This window comes from Mus pahari, chromosome 8 (assembly GCF_900095145.1).
Source record: "Mus pahari chromosome 8, PAHARI_EIJ_v1.1, whole genome shotgun sequence".
NCBI lineage: Eukaryota > Metazoa > Chordata > Mammalia > Rodentia > Muridae > Mus > Mus pahari.
This window is the reverse complement of record NC_034597.1, coordinates 60956840-60973638: the sequence shown is the minus strand read 5'-3', so window position 1 is coordinate 60973638 and position 16799 is coordinate 60956840. Positions and strand designations below refer to the sequence as shown.

General features: G+C 54.2%; 2 protein-coding genes across 8 annotated transcripts in view; both read left to right on the top strand.

The window, feature by feature from the left end:
• Sorbs3 (sorbin and SH3 domain containing 3) overlaps positions 1-5387 on the top strand; it is a 25434-nt gene extending 20047 nt beyond the window's left edge. For 4 of the 5 annotated variants that reach the window (XM_029541702.1, XM_029541703.1, XM_029541705.1 and 1 more), the window contains 4 exons: positions 771-1079; positions 1811-1911; positions 2140-2246; positions 4619-4918. In XM_029541702.1, coding sequence (XP_029397562.1) covers positions 771-1079; positions 1811-1911; positions 2140-2246; positions 4619-4680 — 579 coding nt within the window. In that variant the 3' untranslated portion in view covers positions 4681-4918. Of the gene's footprint in view, positions 1-770; positions 1080-1810; positions 1912-2139; positions 2247-4618 lie in introns of all 5 variants that reach the window. The other variant, XM_021203267.2, reaches the window with a different exon arrangement.
• A 3670-nt stretch (positions 5388-9057) lies between these two features.
• Positions 9058-16799, top strand: part of Pdlim2 (PDZ and LIM domain 2) — a 12517-nt gene continuing 4775 nt past the window's right edge. Inside the window, exons 1-6 of one of the 3 annotated variants that reach the window (XM_021203985.1) lie at positions 9058-9194; positions 10591-10685; positions 11387-11538; positions 13953-14022; positions 14126-14277; positions 14445-14520. In XM_021203985.1, the coding sequence (XP_021059644.1) occupies positions 10593-10685; positions 11387-11538; positions 13953-14022; positions 14126-14277; positions 14445-14520 (543 nt within the window). In that variant the 5' untranslated portion in view covers positions 9058-9194; positions 10591-10592. Of the gene's footprint in view, positions 9195-10507; positions 10686-11386; positions 11539-13952; positions 14023-14125; positions 14278-14444; positions 14521-16799 lie in introns of those variants that run through there. The other 2 variants (XM_029541700.1, XM_029541699.1) reach the window with 2 other exon arrangements.

Here is a 16799-nt window from a genome sequence, read left to right as displayed (position 1 = left end):
AAAAAAAAAAAAAAAAAAAAAAAAAGAAAAAAGAAAAGTTTCTGTGCGACGAGGAACTGGCCTTCCTTTGATTGAATTGGGGGTGAAGGCCATAGATAGCCCTTGTGAGTAACCCTAGGAAAGGCTGGGTCCACAGATATGCAGAAAAGGGGTGGGGGTGGCTGGGCAGGAGAGGATGGGGCAGTGAGGGGTGGGGACATCCTTAGAGTAGCCTGCTGACATGCTGGCACTTCCATGCCAACCTCCATCAGCTTGTCCTGAGAATGCCTTCAACCCTGGGAGAGGGTCACAGGACACGTGAGTCAGGGCAGGACTGAGTTGTGGTGGCATGCTAAGATCTATCCATTGCTACGTAAAAGACCACCCTGGAATCTGGGTCTCAATAGTGGTTGGTCTTCCCATTTAACACAGGAGGAAACCAAGCTTAGAGGGGAAGAGCAACTTGCCCAAGGCCACATAGCTTGGACTTGGCACTGGGGAATTGTAATTCGGGTTTGTAATTAGCGATTGGAGGTAGGGATTGATAATGTGGGAAAAAAGCCGATCCAAATCCAGTGCTGCCTGCTATGGGGAGGGCTTGGTCTCCTCCTTGTTCCCGACTCTTCTCTTCTTAGCTGTGTGACCTTAGATGACCTGCTGACCCTTTCTGAGCCTGATCCCTCGTGCCCGTTAAAGTGTTAGGCCTGAATAAAGTGACCGGGGTGAGCCACCCTCAGGTGTGTGATGCTCAGGAAACCCCTGCTGACAAGAATTTCTCTCTGACCCCTCAGGGGGAACGTATCTGCCTGATCCGCAAGGTGAACGAACATTGGTATGAGGGGCGCATCACTGGCACCGGACGCCAGGGCATCTTCCCTGCCAGCTACGTGCAGATAAACCGGGAGCCCCGGCTCAGGCTCTGTGATGATGGTCCCCAGCTCCCTGCATCACCTAACCCAACAACCACTGCTCACCTAAGCGGCCACTCCCACCCCTCCTCAATACCTGTGGACCCTACTGACTGGGGAGGTCGAACCTCCCCTCGACGCTCCACCTTCCCCTTCCCCATCACCCTCCAGGAACCCAGATCCCCAACCCAGGTGAGGTGGCCTGTTTCTCACACTGCCTTCCCATCCTCTGACTGGTCCACACTGGTAATCCTTCCGGGACCGCCTCCGGAGTAGCTGGAAGCTTGGCAGAACTTAGCATAGCCCCATCTTGTTTTGGCCCTAACCTCTGTAAGGTTGTTCTGATCTTTGATCCTCCAGCTCAGGGAGGGAGGCATGGGCAGGCCCAGCTAGGGTGGCAGGCTTGACCTGACCCTCCAAGATGTCACTTTTTCAGTGTAGATCTTCAGCAAGGTATAGGACTAGGTATCAGTGCTCTGGTATTTTCATGCTGTATGGCCAACAGGCACAGAGCGAGTACTCTTTGGGTTTAGTCTCCCTGCATGGAAAAGCTAACAGTTCCCACTGTGGGAGGCTAATGAGGTAGGTTTGGGCAGAGGTGGTTGGCAGCCCTTCACTCTGCTCTTGGCCCTGGGTCCACATGTTCACCCAGCACGCCTCTCTGAGCAGGTACAGCTGCTCCTGACCCCTCCTGAGGCCTGGTTTGTCCTTGCTGGAGCTCAGAAGTCCAGCCCTTCACATTGCTTGGGGCCTGGGCCCACATCCAAGTGCCTCTGAAGTGAGCTAGTCGGACCCACCCTCCTGGGCCTGGGAGCTTGATGAGAAAAGCCTGAAAACAACTCCTCAGACTGAGGGACCCCTAGTTACTATGTCTCCGTCATACCTCCTCCTCATGACCCTTCTTTCTTCCCGTGAACCCCCAGAGTCACAATACCCCTGGACCAACCCTGTCCCATCCTCGAGCCACCAGCCGTCCCGTAAACCTGGGACCCTCCTCCCCAACCCCAGAGATACACTGGACTCCGTGAGTACCAGCTGGGGAGGTTTGCCTTGGGGGGGGGTTGTTGGCGGGCGGTACTGATCCCAGGTCCTACCATTGCCCCTCACTTAGAGGTGGGGGAACTCCCAGGTAGAGCTAGTCTTTTGGTGCTTAGGTGACGGGGACGGGGCACTGGAAATGACTTGGCAGAACTTCCAGCAGGTCTGGGAAGGAGCCTGAGGCCTCTGGCTGCCATGCTGCCATTTCCCACAGGTACCGGGCCATGTACCAGTACAGGCCCCAGAATGAGGATGAGCTGGAACTCCGTGAGGGGGACCGTGTGGATGTCATGCAGCAATGTGACGATGGCTGGTTTGTAGGTATGTAGCCTGTGGAGGGAGATAGCTGGCCAGAAAGAGGGGTCTTAGGGTCTCCCTTGGGACTTAAGTGGCAGTGTTGCATCAGTAAAGATTTATAGCTAACACCACCTCCCCCACCCCCCCCACCCCGCCTACCAACCTTCTGAATTGACAGTGCCTTCCTTACTGTCCTGAAAAGAGGCTAGGCTCAGGGGAATCTGCCTCAGCTGTGTGATCCGTAATAGAGTCACACTTGGGACAGGATTCCTGACTCCGAAGTCCCTGCTTCTCCCCTCTGCATACCACTGCTTCCTCAAGCAGGTCTCACACCCTAGTGTCCTGTCCCCCGCTCCCACCCTACCCACAACCTGAGAAACAAGCTGTCAGGCAGCCTGGCACACGCCTTCAATTCCAGCACGGGAGACAGAGCCAGACCGGGCCTGTGACTTTGAAGCTCGCCAGGATGACTTCCAGCACAGCCAAGGGTACCCAATCAAACCCTATTTCAAACTCCCCCACTCCCAAAAAAGATCTCAGCCCTTCACTACTGGCCCAAGACATTGTACTTCCAGGCCTTAAGACCTAAAGCCTCATGCTGATCTTGTCAGCTGACCCACTTACCAGACTCCCTAAAGTGGGCTCACCTTGTATACTCTTGGGCAGGGAGAGAAGAGAATGGCTAAAAGCCCTGACTTCTAACAAGCAAACTTTGGGGCCCAAAGGATTGAAGCGCTATCTCGGCAGGGGTCACAGGGTAGTATAGTCCCCCCCTTTTTTGTTTGTTTTGTTTTGTTTTTTCAAGACAGGGTTTCTCTGTCAGTTCCTGGCTGTCCTGGAATGTATTTTGTAGACAAGGCTGGCCTCAAACTCAGAGACCCGCCTGCCTCTGCCTCCCGAGTGCTGGGATTAAAGGCGTGCGCCACCACGCCCGGCTGACACACAACTTTTATATGTATAATAAGACAGCATTAGATCTAGGCTGATATTTACTCTTTAAGCTATTAGTATCTACTTCCCTATATCAATAAAGTTATAATAGCTTGTCTTGATTCATTTGGGCAGCTCTTACTCCAACTGGTCAGCCCTCATGGCCAGTTCTCATAATCCCTTACCTCATGGCATCATCATCTCCTCCTCTCTATTCTCTCTTGTGGTCCTACCTCTGACCCCAAGCTCAGGAACCAAAGCCCCACCTACCTCTCTTCTGCCCAGCTATAGGCTGTCAGCATCTTTATTCAACCAGTGGTTTTAAACTAAGGAGCAAGACTACATAGCATCCCTGGTGTACAGGAGGATTTTCTCATCCCTGGGGGCAACCAGACCTTGAGGGCCAGGACTTAGCATTACAACACAGCAACATGCCAGGCGGTGGTGGCGCATGCCTTTAATCTCAGCACTTGGGAGGCAGAGACAGGTGGATCTCTGAGTTTGAGGCCAGTCTGGTCTACAGAGTGAGTTCCAGGACAGTCACAGCTACACAGAGAAACCCTGTCTCAAAAAACAAAACAAAACAACAACAACACAGCAATAGACCAAACCCCAACACTCACCCACCTTTGCTTTGGCATTTCTTTTATACTACATATGAAGTTTTGTAGACTTCTATAGACAAGAAGAAAAGCACCCTTTTTTCTTTTTTTTTTTTTTTTTTTTTTTTTTTTTTTTTTTTTTGAGACAGGTTTTCTCTGTATAGCTCTGGCTGTCCTGGAACTCACTCTGTAGACCAGGCTGGCCTCGAACTCAGAAATCCGCCTGCCTCTGCCTCCCAAGTGCTGGAACTAAAGGCATGCGCCACCATGCCTGGCCTGAAAAGCACCCTTTTTATAGCAGAAGCTGTAATGTTATGGGGAATGGCTTGGACCTGTGCCTCTGATATTGTATCCAGTAGCCACATGTGGCCAGTTAAGTGTAGATTAGTTAAAGAGAGAGAGAGAGAGAGAGAGAGAGAGAGAGAGAGAGAGAGAGAGAGAGAGAGAGAGAGAGAGATGGGAAATAAAAATCCTAGCCCCCTTTTCATACTAGTGCAGTTCAAATACATTCCCTTCCTAACCCCAGGACGCATGCTTCTCCAGGGGTCTTAGCAAGCCAGAAGCCAGCTCTACTAGGCAGCCCGATGGCCATCTTTGAAATGAAGGTGTTCTATTATATCAGTGGATTCCTCCCCATAGAAGATCTGTGATCCATCATCTCAATTTCTGGTTTTCTCAAAGAAGCATGGAGTTAGTGCTGTGTGCAAAGTTGTCTTGGTTGGTTGGTTTAGAAGTGCAGCGCTGTTTGTACCGCTAGGGGGCATGAATGAGGAGAGGCAACCAAGCCCTTTCTCTGCGAGCTTGCAGTTCCAGGTACTGTCAGCGGAGGGCGCGCCCTAACCCGCGTAACGCCTTCTTTTTCAGGTGTCTCCCGGCGAACTCAGAAATTTGGGACGTTCCCTGGAAATTATGTAGCCCCAGTGTGAGTGGTCTCCATGGCAGTTTGGAGCCAACGAGGATCGGGTGGGGAGCAGTAGCACTATGGGAGGGAGAGAGGCCCTCCAAATCCTCCTCCCCAGGACCTGTGCTCCCAGCCTCTGCAGAGACCCCAGCAACTTTCCCTCCAAGCCTCCTTGAAGTCCGATTCCCACCCCGCAAGTCACAGGCATTCCTTTGACAGCCCCCTTCACCGCCCCTCTAATACAGACATCTGCTTTCATGTGGAGACTGTCTCCAGGCCTTATTGAGACCAGACACACACACCCAAGCCTCCAACCCCCAGCATGTCCCCTAATGGGGACTGGCTCTAGCTTCACCCCCATGGGGTTCCTCTAATAAGGACCAGCCTTCTACCCTGGCGGAGACCAAAGGCCTCCTCCTGTTTCTCACCAGCTTGCCTGCTACCACTTTGCCTTCTGGCCTCCAGCTGGGCCAGGAAGCAAGGTGGGAACACCTCCTAGGCCTTGAAGGCCCAGTGACAGCCCTTGCCTCAAGGTTTTCCCTTCCCAGAGCCTCCCCAGCCCCTGGCTAGGGCCTCCACATGTATCCTGCCGACTGACTGAGGCACACAACTGCCCTGGCCTATCAGAAGATTTATTTACAGGGAGACAAGCTTGCTACCCTAATATCCAGCTCTCCCCAGTGTCCAGATCCCTTCTGGAAGAGACTATAAAATAAACGTGGGTGCCAGGGACCTGACCTGCCTGCTTCATTATCCTTTGGGTGGGCACAGGGGGAGAGGCTGGGATGGGAGATTCTGTCCATTTAGGAATGTGGAATTTCTTTCTGTCATGGGTTGTAGTCCGAGCTAGGTGGGCCAACTGTATGTAGGAAGGGAGTAAATCACTAGTCTCCTGTCTCAGCGGGGGCAACAGGAAGAATGGAGCAGATCCAAGCACGAGAGGTGCTGAGAACTAATGCCAGCAGGGACAGGGCAGGGCCTGATGGGAGAGTCCAGGTTTGGGGGCTGAGATGTGTTCTTGATTCTGGAGCTGTCACCATGAGGTTGCTGAACTTGGTGACATTTCTAACTATTCCCCACTAAAGTTTTCCTTCTCTGTGCTCCATTATTACACCAAACCCTGCGTGTTTTTCTTCTCTGAGATCAAGTCTTTGTGCATTCAGTTTGGGAAAGCTGGGAGTGGGTGGGGCAGAGGTGGTCAAAGTAACTCTGCTCACCCAGGGCTTGGTGGCCTCTGGGGACATTAGCACATCCTGGGCCTGGCCTTTCCTCCAGAAGAGGAAAACTCCATTCTGTCTCGTGTTGAGTCAGAGTCTTACTCCGTGACCCAGGTTGGCCTGGAATTGGAGGTCAAACTCCTCCTTCAGCCTCCACCAGAGCCACCTCAGCCGCTGATAGAAAGCACCATTCTTGGCTGTGGCTGAGCAGGCAGTAAGGTGCTACGTATGTGTCACCTAACCCAGACGGTACAGCTGGTGACAGGAGTGAAACTCAGAAATTCAGAGACCACATCCTCACTGAAGGTTGGAGTCAGCTCAACGTTATCACCGCCTGTCTACCAGGTGCCCTGCAATTCCTGTCCAGAGGCCCCTGGAGCAGGAGAATCACGGAGGACTTGGAGAGGGACTAGGGTTGGGCTGCCTCTATATTCTTCCTGGTACTCTTGTCACTTAAGGTGCCCTTATCTGAGGCAGGGTTGATGACAGGAACAGTGATGCGCCAGGTCTGTCAGGACTGGGGACAGCCTAAGTGCACAGGGCAATGGCCTGGCCCTGGCTGGTTCCTTGAGCCTGGGTGTGGCTTGGACCCTAGCCAGGATGGTTAAACAGCTGCTTGCAGAACGAGACCTGCATGCCACCGTGCCCTTCTCCATTCAGTCACTACACCCAGGTCTCATCTTGTCCTGGCTCTGGATTGGCAAGTCCAGCCCATTCTTGCCTAGAAATGATGACTCTCTTAGGGCCCTGGTGGCCTGCTTTTGATCCCTTAACCTTGTGTTTTATATTCCTTGGTGCCCTCATGAAACAGTTCAGGGTTGAAAGATTTCCCCCCACTCCTGGACAGATCCAAGCCTCTTTGATGTGGCCCTGGAACCTGCCTCATGGCCACCAGGCAGGTCTGTGAGGTGCCCACTTTGGCACCTCGACCTGGTGAAGAGATCCAGAGGCTGCTGGGGTGGCCCATCCGTCAGACAGATGAAGGATGTGACTTGTACCGGACTCAGGATCCCTTAGGGCAGGACAGGTCCTTTCTTCTAGTCAGTTGACTTTGCAGTGGGACTTGTGGGTACTCCAGGCAGAGCAGGGTGAGCTGCAGATTAACCTTAGTGTGTTTACAGAGCCTGTCAGAAGCACTGAGAACAGTATGGAACTGTACTGGTACACAGTAGGTGCTCAATAAACACTTAAGATTGTTTGAATCATTGATTGGATGAGATGAAGGTGAATTCTTCTCTGTTGCCTCCCCTCCCTACCATATCCTCCAGCCTTTCTGCTTTGTAATCCTTGAACTTCTCCTCTGGGAAATCATGTGTGTTTAACAGGAGAGTAAGATGAACATTGCTGTATGGGGGTCAGGGGGGACGACTGAGGCCCCCAAAGAGCTGTGGCAACTGCTTTTCTTGGCTTTGTTTCCCAGTTGCTGTGGTAAAACACTGTCAGAGTCAGGGTTTCTATTGTTGGGATAGAGCATGACCAAAAGCAGCTTGGGGAGAAAAGGGTTTATTACAGTTCCACAACACAGTCCATCATCAAAGGGACTCGAGGCAGGAAGTCAAGCAGGAGCGGCGGGGTAACGCGACTAAATGGCTTGATCTTCATGGCTTGTACAGCCTGCTTTACTTATACCACCCAGGACCACCTGCCAAGGGATGGAACCGCCCACAGTGGGCTGGGTCCTCCTGCATCAATCAGCCATCAAGAAAATGCCCCCCTCACAGACACGCCCACAGGACAGTCTGAGGGAAGCAATTGCCCCTTGAGGTGAGGTTCCCTCTTTCCACATAACTCTAGTTTGTATCAAGTCGACAAAAAGTAAACAGCACACCACACAACACCACACACACACAGTTAAAGGAAGCCATGACACTCGAGGATCTGACAGTGTGAGCCCAAGGCAGTGTCTGTCCTACCCCGAGGGCTGCTCAAGAGGTTTTCAGGGAACTGAGGATAGAGCTTAAAGGGAGAATGCATACAGATCAGGGGCCCTGTCTTCAATCCCCAGCACCAAAACCAACAAACAGAAAAGGCTTCCAGACTAGCTGCGGAGGGAGAGCAGGTGTCGCAGACAAGGGGCCCCTCCTGGAGGCCCCCGGAATTAGTCTGTGGCAGAACCATTTACCTGCCCAAGGTGAGACTGTAGGAGGTGGAGCCAGGGAGGCAAGCTGGCTGGCTGGGAAGTGCCGGGACTCTGAGCCACACGGGTGCGCGTCTTAGGTGAGGAGGATGGTGAGGGTGGCGAGGGCAATCCTCTCGGGGAACTCGGAGAGAATGACTCACACCCGAGGCAGGCAGGTTACAGCTGGGTCCACAGGTGTGCTCTACGCTGTGCCAAGTTGTAAGAGCAACTGAAGAGGCAGGAGGCAGCTGCGTGGGCTCTGAACTCCCCAGGGCAAGAGTTGCCAGGTATAGCTCTGGGGGACCCTCTGGTCAGATGTCTCCTCCTTCCTGGGCCTGCACCTGCTTTCCCCTCACCCCGTTGCCCTGAGTCATGAAGTCTGGCATAGGAATTGGGCAGACAGGGTCCTCGGTAGTGGTTAGAGCTGGTCCATGCCAGGCAGGTTGGTGGGAGAGGAGGTACCCGGTGACCCTGCCAAGTGCTCTCTATCTCCTCTGGGTCTGGGCATGTCTCCCTGCCCAGGGCAGGCTTGCGGGGCTAAGTCACTGCGCTGGCAGTACAAAGCCAGGGGTATCTGTCTGGGAAGAGATAGGAGGGTGGAGGTGTGGCCCAGGTTTAAGATGTGTGGGTATCGGGACTGTATCTGCTCCAACATCAGAGCCAGGAGTGGGCAGAAGAGTCGGACGGACCACAGACAGGTCCATCAAGTCAGCAGTTGCCTGACGAAGGTCTGGGGACCGTGGCATCGAAGGATCCTTTCCTATTGTGGGGTGGGACCCAGACTCAGTATACTGCGCACCGTGGGGAGGGTCTGTCATTTGAACCGACCCCCTGTACTTAGGGACAGTCAGGAGGATATGGTCATCTCGGAATGGTCTCAGTCTAGAGGCGGCTTTCGGGAGGGTCTGCTCTCCTAGCTCGCCTACTTCCAGCTCCCCCACAAGGCGCGGGCCAGGTGGCGGCGCCCCGGCTCGGCAGCGCAGAGGAGGCGGCTTCCCGGGCCAGGGGCGGCGGCAGGGGCGGCCCCGGGATCACATGGGCGGAGGCAGGTCTGGGAGCCCCGGGCGAGCTCTCCCTAGAGTCGGACAGACGGCTGCGGTGGAACGGCGGCGGCTCCTCGTCCTTACTCCCTCCGTCCTTCCCTCCCTCCTTCCCTTTCCTGGCGGGCCTGGCCGCCCAGCCCGACAGGCAAGCGGCAGCCAGGTGAGCGCGCGCCCACCTGCACCCTCCGCGGGCCACCGCCCTCGGCGATCACCTCCTCGCCGGATCCTACCCTCGGTCCAAAGCCCCTTTTCCCTGAAACCTCTCTTCGACCTGGATACCCGGTGGCTTGGGTTCCCCCCTGACCCAAACACTCGTCCTCTAGTTCCAGTGTCCCCCACCCCCACCCCCCGCCCCGGGGTGTTTGGCCTTCTTGGGAAGCAAGCTTGAGAACTGGTACTGGGGACAGCCAGACTGACAGCTAGGCAGTTCGCGCAGCACTGAGTCCACTGGCCGGCTCAAAGGTCTGCGAATCTCAGGGCGTTCGCAGTCTTTCTGTGATCAGCCTGGGACACCGTGGCTGGGCCTGGGTGAAACACAAAGCCAGTTGCCTGGGGGGACAAGACAGTCGAACTGCCGGCCTGGACAGCCCCCCCCCCTCCCCTAGGCCTTGATGTTCTTGAGATATTGGACATACTCGCTGACCCATATCTCCCCAGGGACAGCCTGAGGATGGGTGCTGGGCTGGGTGGTGCCCAGGCTGGCATTGCAGCTTCCTGCCTGGGTTGGCTCCTGGCTCCAGACCTAGAGGTTCAGGAAATCCTAGGAGGGCCTGGTCCACAAGGACACTCCCTTGTGGGTCAGAGGGGGCTGTGGATGAGAAGTTTGTGGCCAAACTGGCAGCATCATGAACTTGCCCTGCTGGCCAGTACCAGGGTGGGTGTGGGTGTGGGTATGCGTCCCTTGGCAGATGAGCCTTGGCCTCCTTTCTCAGGCTGTTCAGAGGGCGCAGCAGGCCCCTAAAGGAGGCAGCAAGCTTCCTCTTGTTCATCTGAACCCAGCTGTGGGGGGGGGGTTCGGGCAGGGAGCCAGGGAGCCCCTCTGAAGTTCTTGGTCTGACACCTGCCAGCCCCAGCCCTGGCTAACTTCTTGCCACCATCTGTCTGGTGGGGCCATCCTAAGGCTTGTGGTTCTCCTGTGTGGAAAGCAGTGCTCTATACAGAGTGTAGAAAGTATTTTGTGCTCTTAGTTTGGGGGACAGGAAACAGGTAGTGAAGGGGTGCGGGGTGCAATTACTCCTACCACCTGCTAATTCCCTCCCACAGTTCTTCACCAGTGTGGAAGTCTGGCCTCTAGTCAGTGGGACTGCTGCCTGTCTTAGGGGATCTACTAGTCTGAAGACCCTTGAAGGGGGAACTCAGAGTCTTCAAGGCCTCCCAGGGTGGGGGGAAGTGAAACTCTCAGAAGAGGGAGGGACTTAGTCACTTCCTCTGTCACCACCCGCCAGGCCCAGGCCCTGCTGGGCTGCTCTGAGAGCGGCCCGCCACCCCTGTCTTCTCCCTTTGCTTTGGGGTGAATTGTGGGAGTGGGCCCCACCTCCCAGTCTTCTCTTCCTCAGGCATGGCGTTGACTGTGGATGTGGTGGGACCAGCACCTTGGGGCTTCCGAATTAGCGGGGGCAGAGATTTCCACAAACCCATCATTGTGACCAAGGTAAGGGCTGTTTTTAGGAGATAAGGGGCTAGGTACCCCCTGAAAAGGGGTCTTTTTCCCCATGGGTACTTTCCCTAATTTGTTCTGGAGCCTGGAGCCTTCTCGGGGTAATGTTGTCCAGGGGGACAGTTGTACTCTGTGGCATGGGTATATGAGGGCTCCTTCAGGAAGGCCATTAGAAAATGAAAGGAAGGGGGGGACCAAGGACAGGGCCTGCCCTTTGCCCTAAGTCTCAGCCCTCACACCTGCCGCAGCCATTTAGGGTAGTTACATAGGGCAGGTGCTTCTGCGGGTTCTTGGGAGCTAGTTTCTTTTTCACCCAGGCTCAGGCCCAAGTCCTGGCTGGAGAGCACTCAGGGCAAGGGTAGTGTTTGGGCAGCCACCTGCAAGGTATGATTTGCACGGGCAGGGTTCTCTATCCAGAAGTATTCCCAAGCTCCGTTCCTGACACTCTGCCATCACATTCCTCGGGAGGCCCACGTTTGAATGCCAGTGTATGGGGGTTTAGGGGGAGGTTGCCACTCAAGCCTGTAAGGGATTAGCTGAGAAGCTGGCAAGACCAGGAAAGACAGAGAAAAAGGTGGTAGAGGTTTCTGCACTTCCTGGGCAGCAGGAGGACCCTTCTGCTCCAGTTCTTCTCAAGCATACTCCTATTCAGGGTGGGTATTCAGCAGCCAGCATCGGGCTTCTCATCTCTTTAGGTCACGGAGCGGGGCAAGGCCGAAGCAGCTGACCTCCGGCCTGGCGACATCATTGTGGCCATCAATGGACAGAGTGCAGAGAACATGCTACATGCGGAGGCCCAAAGCAAGATCCGACAGAGCGCCTCACCGCTAAGACTGCAGCTGGACCGGTAGGTCTTCTACCTCCACTGGGCAGGTCTTGCCACCTTTCCCTTCTGCACTTGCCCAATGCCAGCCAGCCAGCCACCCTCAACCCTGCCTACAGCCCCAGTGCAGTCCCATCCCAGCCCTCCCAGGCTCTTCTGGCATGTTCTGAGCTCTGAGACTATGGTGGGGACAAGGAAGATATCCCAGTGACCATATAGGCATAGGTGGGCACCGGGCTGGGCATGCAGCCATAGGCAAGGTGGGGCAAGCTGGCACCGGCTACCTGGAAGCCCGGGTTTGACTGGTTCCCAGCAGTGTGAATGGTACAGGGTGTGGGCATGGAGTGGTTGAAGAGAGGCAAGTTCTGGGCACGGTGTACCCTAGCCTGGGTCTCTAGTACCCTTGTATTTGAGAGATGGCTTTTTTTTTTTTTTTTTAAGATCCAGGTAGAGATGGGGATTAGGGACTCACAACTCAACAAAGCTCATTGTCCCTTCTTCTCACTGTTTTGGGCTTTGCCATTGAATGTGGGTCCCTACACTCATAAGGAGTGTTGTGTGTTGGGGGGAGGGGCAGGTGGAGCATCACAGTGAGTCAGAGTTCAAGAATGCTGGGAGATCCCTTGGTCCAAAGGCTCTCTGGGCAAGCCAGCAAAGGAGTTGCGCTCTCTCTCTCTCTCTCTCTCTCTCTCTCTCTCTCTCTTCTCTCTTCTCTCTTTTCTCTCTCTTCTCTCTCTTTTCTCTCTCTCTTCTCTCTCTCTCTCTCTCTCTCTCTCTCTCTCTCTCTCTGCCTCTGTCCCACTGCCTGGCTTTTTTTCTGGCCTCGCATCTGCAGCCCTCCTCCCCTGAGGGCCCTGCTAGTAGGTAAGACTGCAGGCTGCCATCGTACTGGCCCTCTTCATTCCACTCTGTCCCTGAGTGTTTGTACGAGAGACAGACTTAGAGGAGGAGGGCAGAGGGGACCTCATGGCATCTGGGAATGGGACCAAAATCCACAGGAGGTGGCAATCAGGGGAGGATCTGCTGATGCCTTTGCTTACTGTTAAGGGCTTTCTTGGAGGAACCTGGCCACTGGGGAATGGGGGCCTGGCCAGCTCCACACCAGGCAAGCCAAGGCTCTGGGTGTCTTGATTCTTCTGCCAAGACCCTCCTCCGTCTTCCTCCCACTTTCCCAGGAACCATTCAGAGGAACCTCAGCAGCGCTGAGGCAGGAACTCCCCTTACCCTGTACCACTACCCCGGTCTAGGAAGGCAAAGGTTCCTGCTAGCCCACCTCTAGAGAGGTGGCCAGAGGGGCCCGGGAATGTAGTAATGATGGAGAGCAGGAGGTGGCTTTGGGGGTGCTCTCTAATCCTTCACCTCTCACCTCCAATGGTCTGCCACTCTGGGCTCCTGTCAGCTCTCCCGGGAGGAGTGGCAGAGAGGGTCCCCTTAGGTCAGAAGAGCCTCTCTTGTAGCTGCTGTCAGCCGGAGGTCAGGTGCTGGGCCTTCTTGGAGCTTCAATCTCCGGTCCATCTGTCTGTTTAGAAGGGAGGGGAAGCCTGGCTCCGCCCCTGTTTCGCTGGGGAAGAATCTGGGAAAAGGATTCTGAGTGACTTTCCCAGAGATACCGTGTCCATCCGTAGAGCAACTGATAGGGACAAGCCAACGATGGGCTTTGGGACTAAGGACAACTCATTTTCTTTACTTTCATTTTGTTTTTATTATTTATTATGTTTTTATTTCTACCTATTCACTTTACATCCTGCTCACTGCCCCCACCTCCTCGTTACCTCCTCCCTCTTTCTTTCTTTCTTTCTTTCTTTCTTTCTTTCTTTCTTTCTTTCTTTCTTTCTTTCTTTCTTTCTTTCTAGATTTATTTATTTTATATATGAGTGTACACTGTCACTGTCTTCAGACACACCAGAAGACGGCATCAGATCCCATTACAGATGGTTGTGAGCCACCTTGTGATTGCTGGGGATTGAACTCAGGGTCTCTGGAAGAGCAATCGGTGTTCTTAACCCCTGAGCCATCTCTTCAGCCCCTCATTTTCTTTCTTAAGGCTTTAGTTTCTCCACAGTTTAAAAGACAAAAGGGGTTATTTACATGGAATTAGTCATCTTCCTCAGAATTGATCGCAGGCAGTTGCTGTTTCTGTGACAGTCTAGGTGAAATGGAAGAAAGGAGGGATGTGGGTCACGTGAGGAAAGTCTGATAAACTGAATTTATCAAGCATTCTGCTGAAACTCTGTCCTTTCTGCTATGGTGCTGAACCCGAGAGGAACGGTGGTTTATGGGAGTCATTTGTTTTGAACTTAACAAAGTTAAAAGTCCAACGGCCAAGTGTCCTGGAGTCTTGGCTGGTCTGAAGGACCAGGCCTAGGAACAGTGTTCAGGAAGGGTGAAGTCTAGGATTCTGTGACAGACCTTTTCTTTCTCTCTCTCTTGTCCCTCAGGTCCCAAACAGCCTCTCCTGGGCAGACCAATGGGGAAGGCTCCTTGGAAGTGCTGGCAACCAGATTCCAGGTAAGCTGGGCCTTCCAGTCATGAGCTACAATGCCCCCCAAGTACCCTGAGGGGTGCAGCCAGCAGGGTCATGCCAACTCTTTCTTGGCCCCTTTCTCCACAGGGCTCCCTGAGGACACACCGGGACAGTCATTCTTCCCAGAGGTCTGCCTGCTTCAGCCCAGTCTCTCTCAGCCCCAGGCTGTGCAGCCCCTTCTCCACCCCACCCCCTGCCAGCCCAGTTGCCCTTTCTGGAGAGGATGTGATTGGCTGTAGGTGAGCATGGCTGAGTACCCTGGCTAAGTGGGCCACCAAGTCTGTGCCTGGCCCCTCAGCGTCTCAGTAGTTCTGTGTAGGGGACCCTTGGGCCCCCTCCTCCCCGGGGCAGGGCAGGCTGTGTGAGCGCTGCACTACACCATTTCCCACTCCCCTCCTCATTTCAGTTTCCAGAGTCTGACACACTCACCAGGCCTTGCTGCTCACCACTTGACCGACCCTGGCCACCCCTCCAGCCAACAGGTGAGGCTTCCTAAGGGGAGGAGATGAGAGACCTGCCTCCCGAGCCACTAGCTGCCCTTGGTGCCCTCTGGCAGTACCTGACCAGCCCGTGGGACTATCCCCTAGTGACATGTCCGTTATCCCCCTGAGCCAGCCACAGAAGCTAGCTAACACGGAGGCCACTTTAGTCCTTATTCCTGTCGCTCTGGCTCCCTCCGTGTCTCTGGCTCGCTCCCTTCTCAGTGTTTCTTTTGGGCTGTGGCTGAAATAGTTTTGCTGCTGCTGTCGGGGTGACTCCCTCTCCGTGCTGGCTGCATCTCTCAAAGACATTCCTCCCTGTTATTCCTCCCTGTTCCAAGCCCCCAACTCCCACCCCCATCCCCACCCCAGCTCTTGATCTCCTTCCACGAAGCCCAGAGAGACCCTGAAGGGCCGTGTGGTTCTGCCTGTTTTCTGTCTCCTCCCTCTGTCGGCTTCCTCCCCCACAGTCCCTTCGGCCACTGCTGACAGCTTAACCCCCAGGTGGTATTTCTCCTCCCCCAAGGACAGGGGCGGGGCGGATGACAACAGTTCTGGCCATCAGCTGCTGGGGGCAGAGTGGCTGGGGGTATGTCCGGCCTTTTGGGTGAAGGGAACAAGGCCCAGCTGCTGGAATCTTACTTCTGGGTTGGCTCTGCATTCCAAAGAGCAGGGCCTTTTGGGGTGGAAGGTTCTGCATTCCACAGAACAGGGCCTTTGAGGGTGGTAGGAGAGAGGAAGTGGGGAGGGGGTCTGGAGAAGGAAGGGGCTCAATTTGTGGTGCTGGGCCTTGTGCCTACCCCAGGGCCAGCTGGGTGGGTGATGTGGCCACAGATCCATCTTTAAGGAATTTAAGATGTGGCTGTTGAGATAAGACAAACATGCCAAACAATTTTGAAACAATTAAGTACGAAGCGGTGTGGGATTAATTACAAAAGCAGGAGGCATTCTGGAAGGGGAGAGAGACAAGTAGGTTGTGTGGCCTGGGAGAGCTCAGCTGGGCAGTTTGCTGAACAGTGGAGGGAGAGTAGAGGAGGGGGTTGGTTAGAGAATGAGGTACGGTCTGGAGTTCTAGGAGGGGGAAGATGGGTCCCAGCAAGACCCAACAGGTTGAGACAAGCTGGAAAGGAGCTTGGCCCCCAGTTGGTGGGTGCATCCCTTCTGGGAATTCTTCGATGGGTGCTCAAGGGCAGATCTTCCTGTGGTGTCCCACCTGAGCAAACAGCAGTGGCCCCTGAGAACGGCTGTGGGGAAATGCGGATTCCTAGGGAATTTATTATAAATACAGATTCCCGGGCCCTAGCCTGGACTTGCTGCAGAGTGGGAATTGGGCACTCAAGAACAGGAACTTGTGTTTTTTGTTTTGGGTTGTTTTTTTTTTTTTTTTCAAGACCCGGATTTCTCCACGTAGCTCTGACTGTCTTGGAACTCGCTCTGTAGATCAAGCTGGCCTTGAACTCACAGATCTGCCTGCGTTGGCCTCCCGGGGAGCTGGAAAGCTGGGATTAAAGGCCTATACTGCCACTGCTGCTGCTACCACTGGGCCAGGAGCTTGTGTTTTGACAAACCTGTATGCTAAAGAAGGAGCTGGGGTCAGGTGACAGGCAGGCCCTGGCTAGTCCCAGTGCTGCTAAGAAGAGCAAGGTCCTCTTCTCCTCTCTGGTCTTCAGAGTCAGGCTCAATCGTCCCTTGGGACCTCTCATCCTTCTTCTCCCTCAGCCCAGCTGCTTCTCCTCAAGCACCCTCTGGGCTCTTTATGCATTCATGGAAAAAAAAACAAAAACAAAAAAAAACCCAGAATTCCTAACCCCTCAGGCTGTGCAAATGGCAGCAGGAGTCAAGAGGTCCACACTTCCCTCCTGAGTCACACTCTTAGCATCTCAGAGGCCCCAAGACCACAGGAAAGCAGCACATATGGTCTGATTAGGTTCCTAACCTTGTTGTGCTACAGAATTTTGCAACAAGGCCATGAAAATATAAATGTAGAAAGGGTTAAGCCCACCTAGAGCCAGGATGGGGCTGGGTAGGCCCTCAGTGCCCCTCACACACAGGATCTGGCCTTTCTTACTGCCCTTTAGATCTGGGCCCACCTGCCAGCCCTACCACCGCCTCCTAAGTGTATGAGCAGCTACACTCTGCAAATAATCTCCATTCATGCATTTGCTCGGGGACATTGAAACCCGGTTCTCTCTCTCTCTCTCTCTCTCTCTCTCTCTCTCTCTCTCTCTCTCTCTTTAAAGATTTATTTATTTATTATATGTAAGTACACTGTAGCTGTCTTC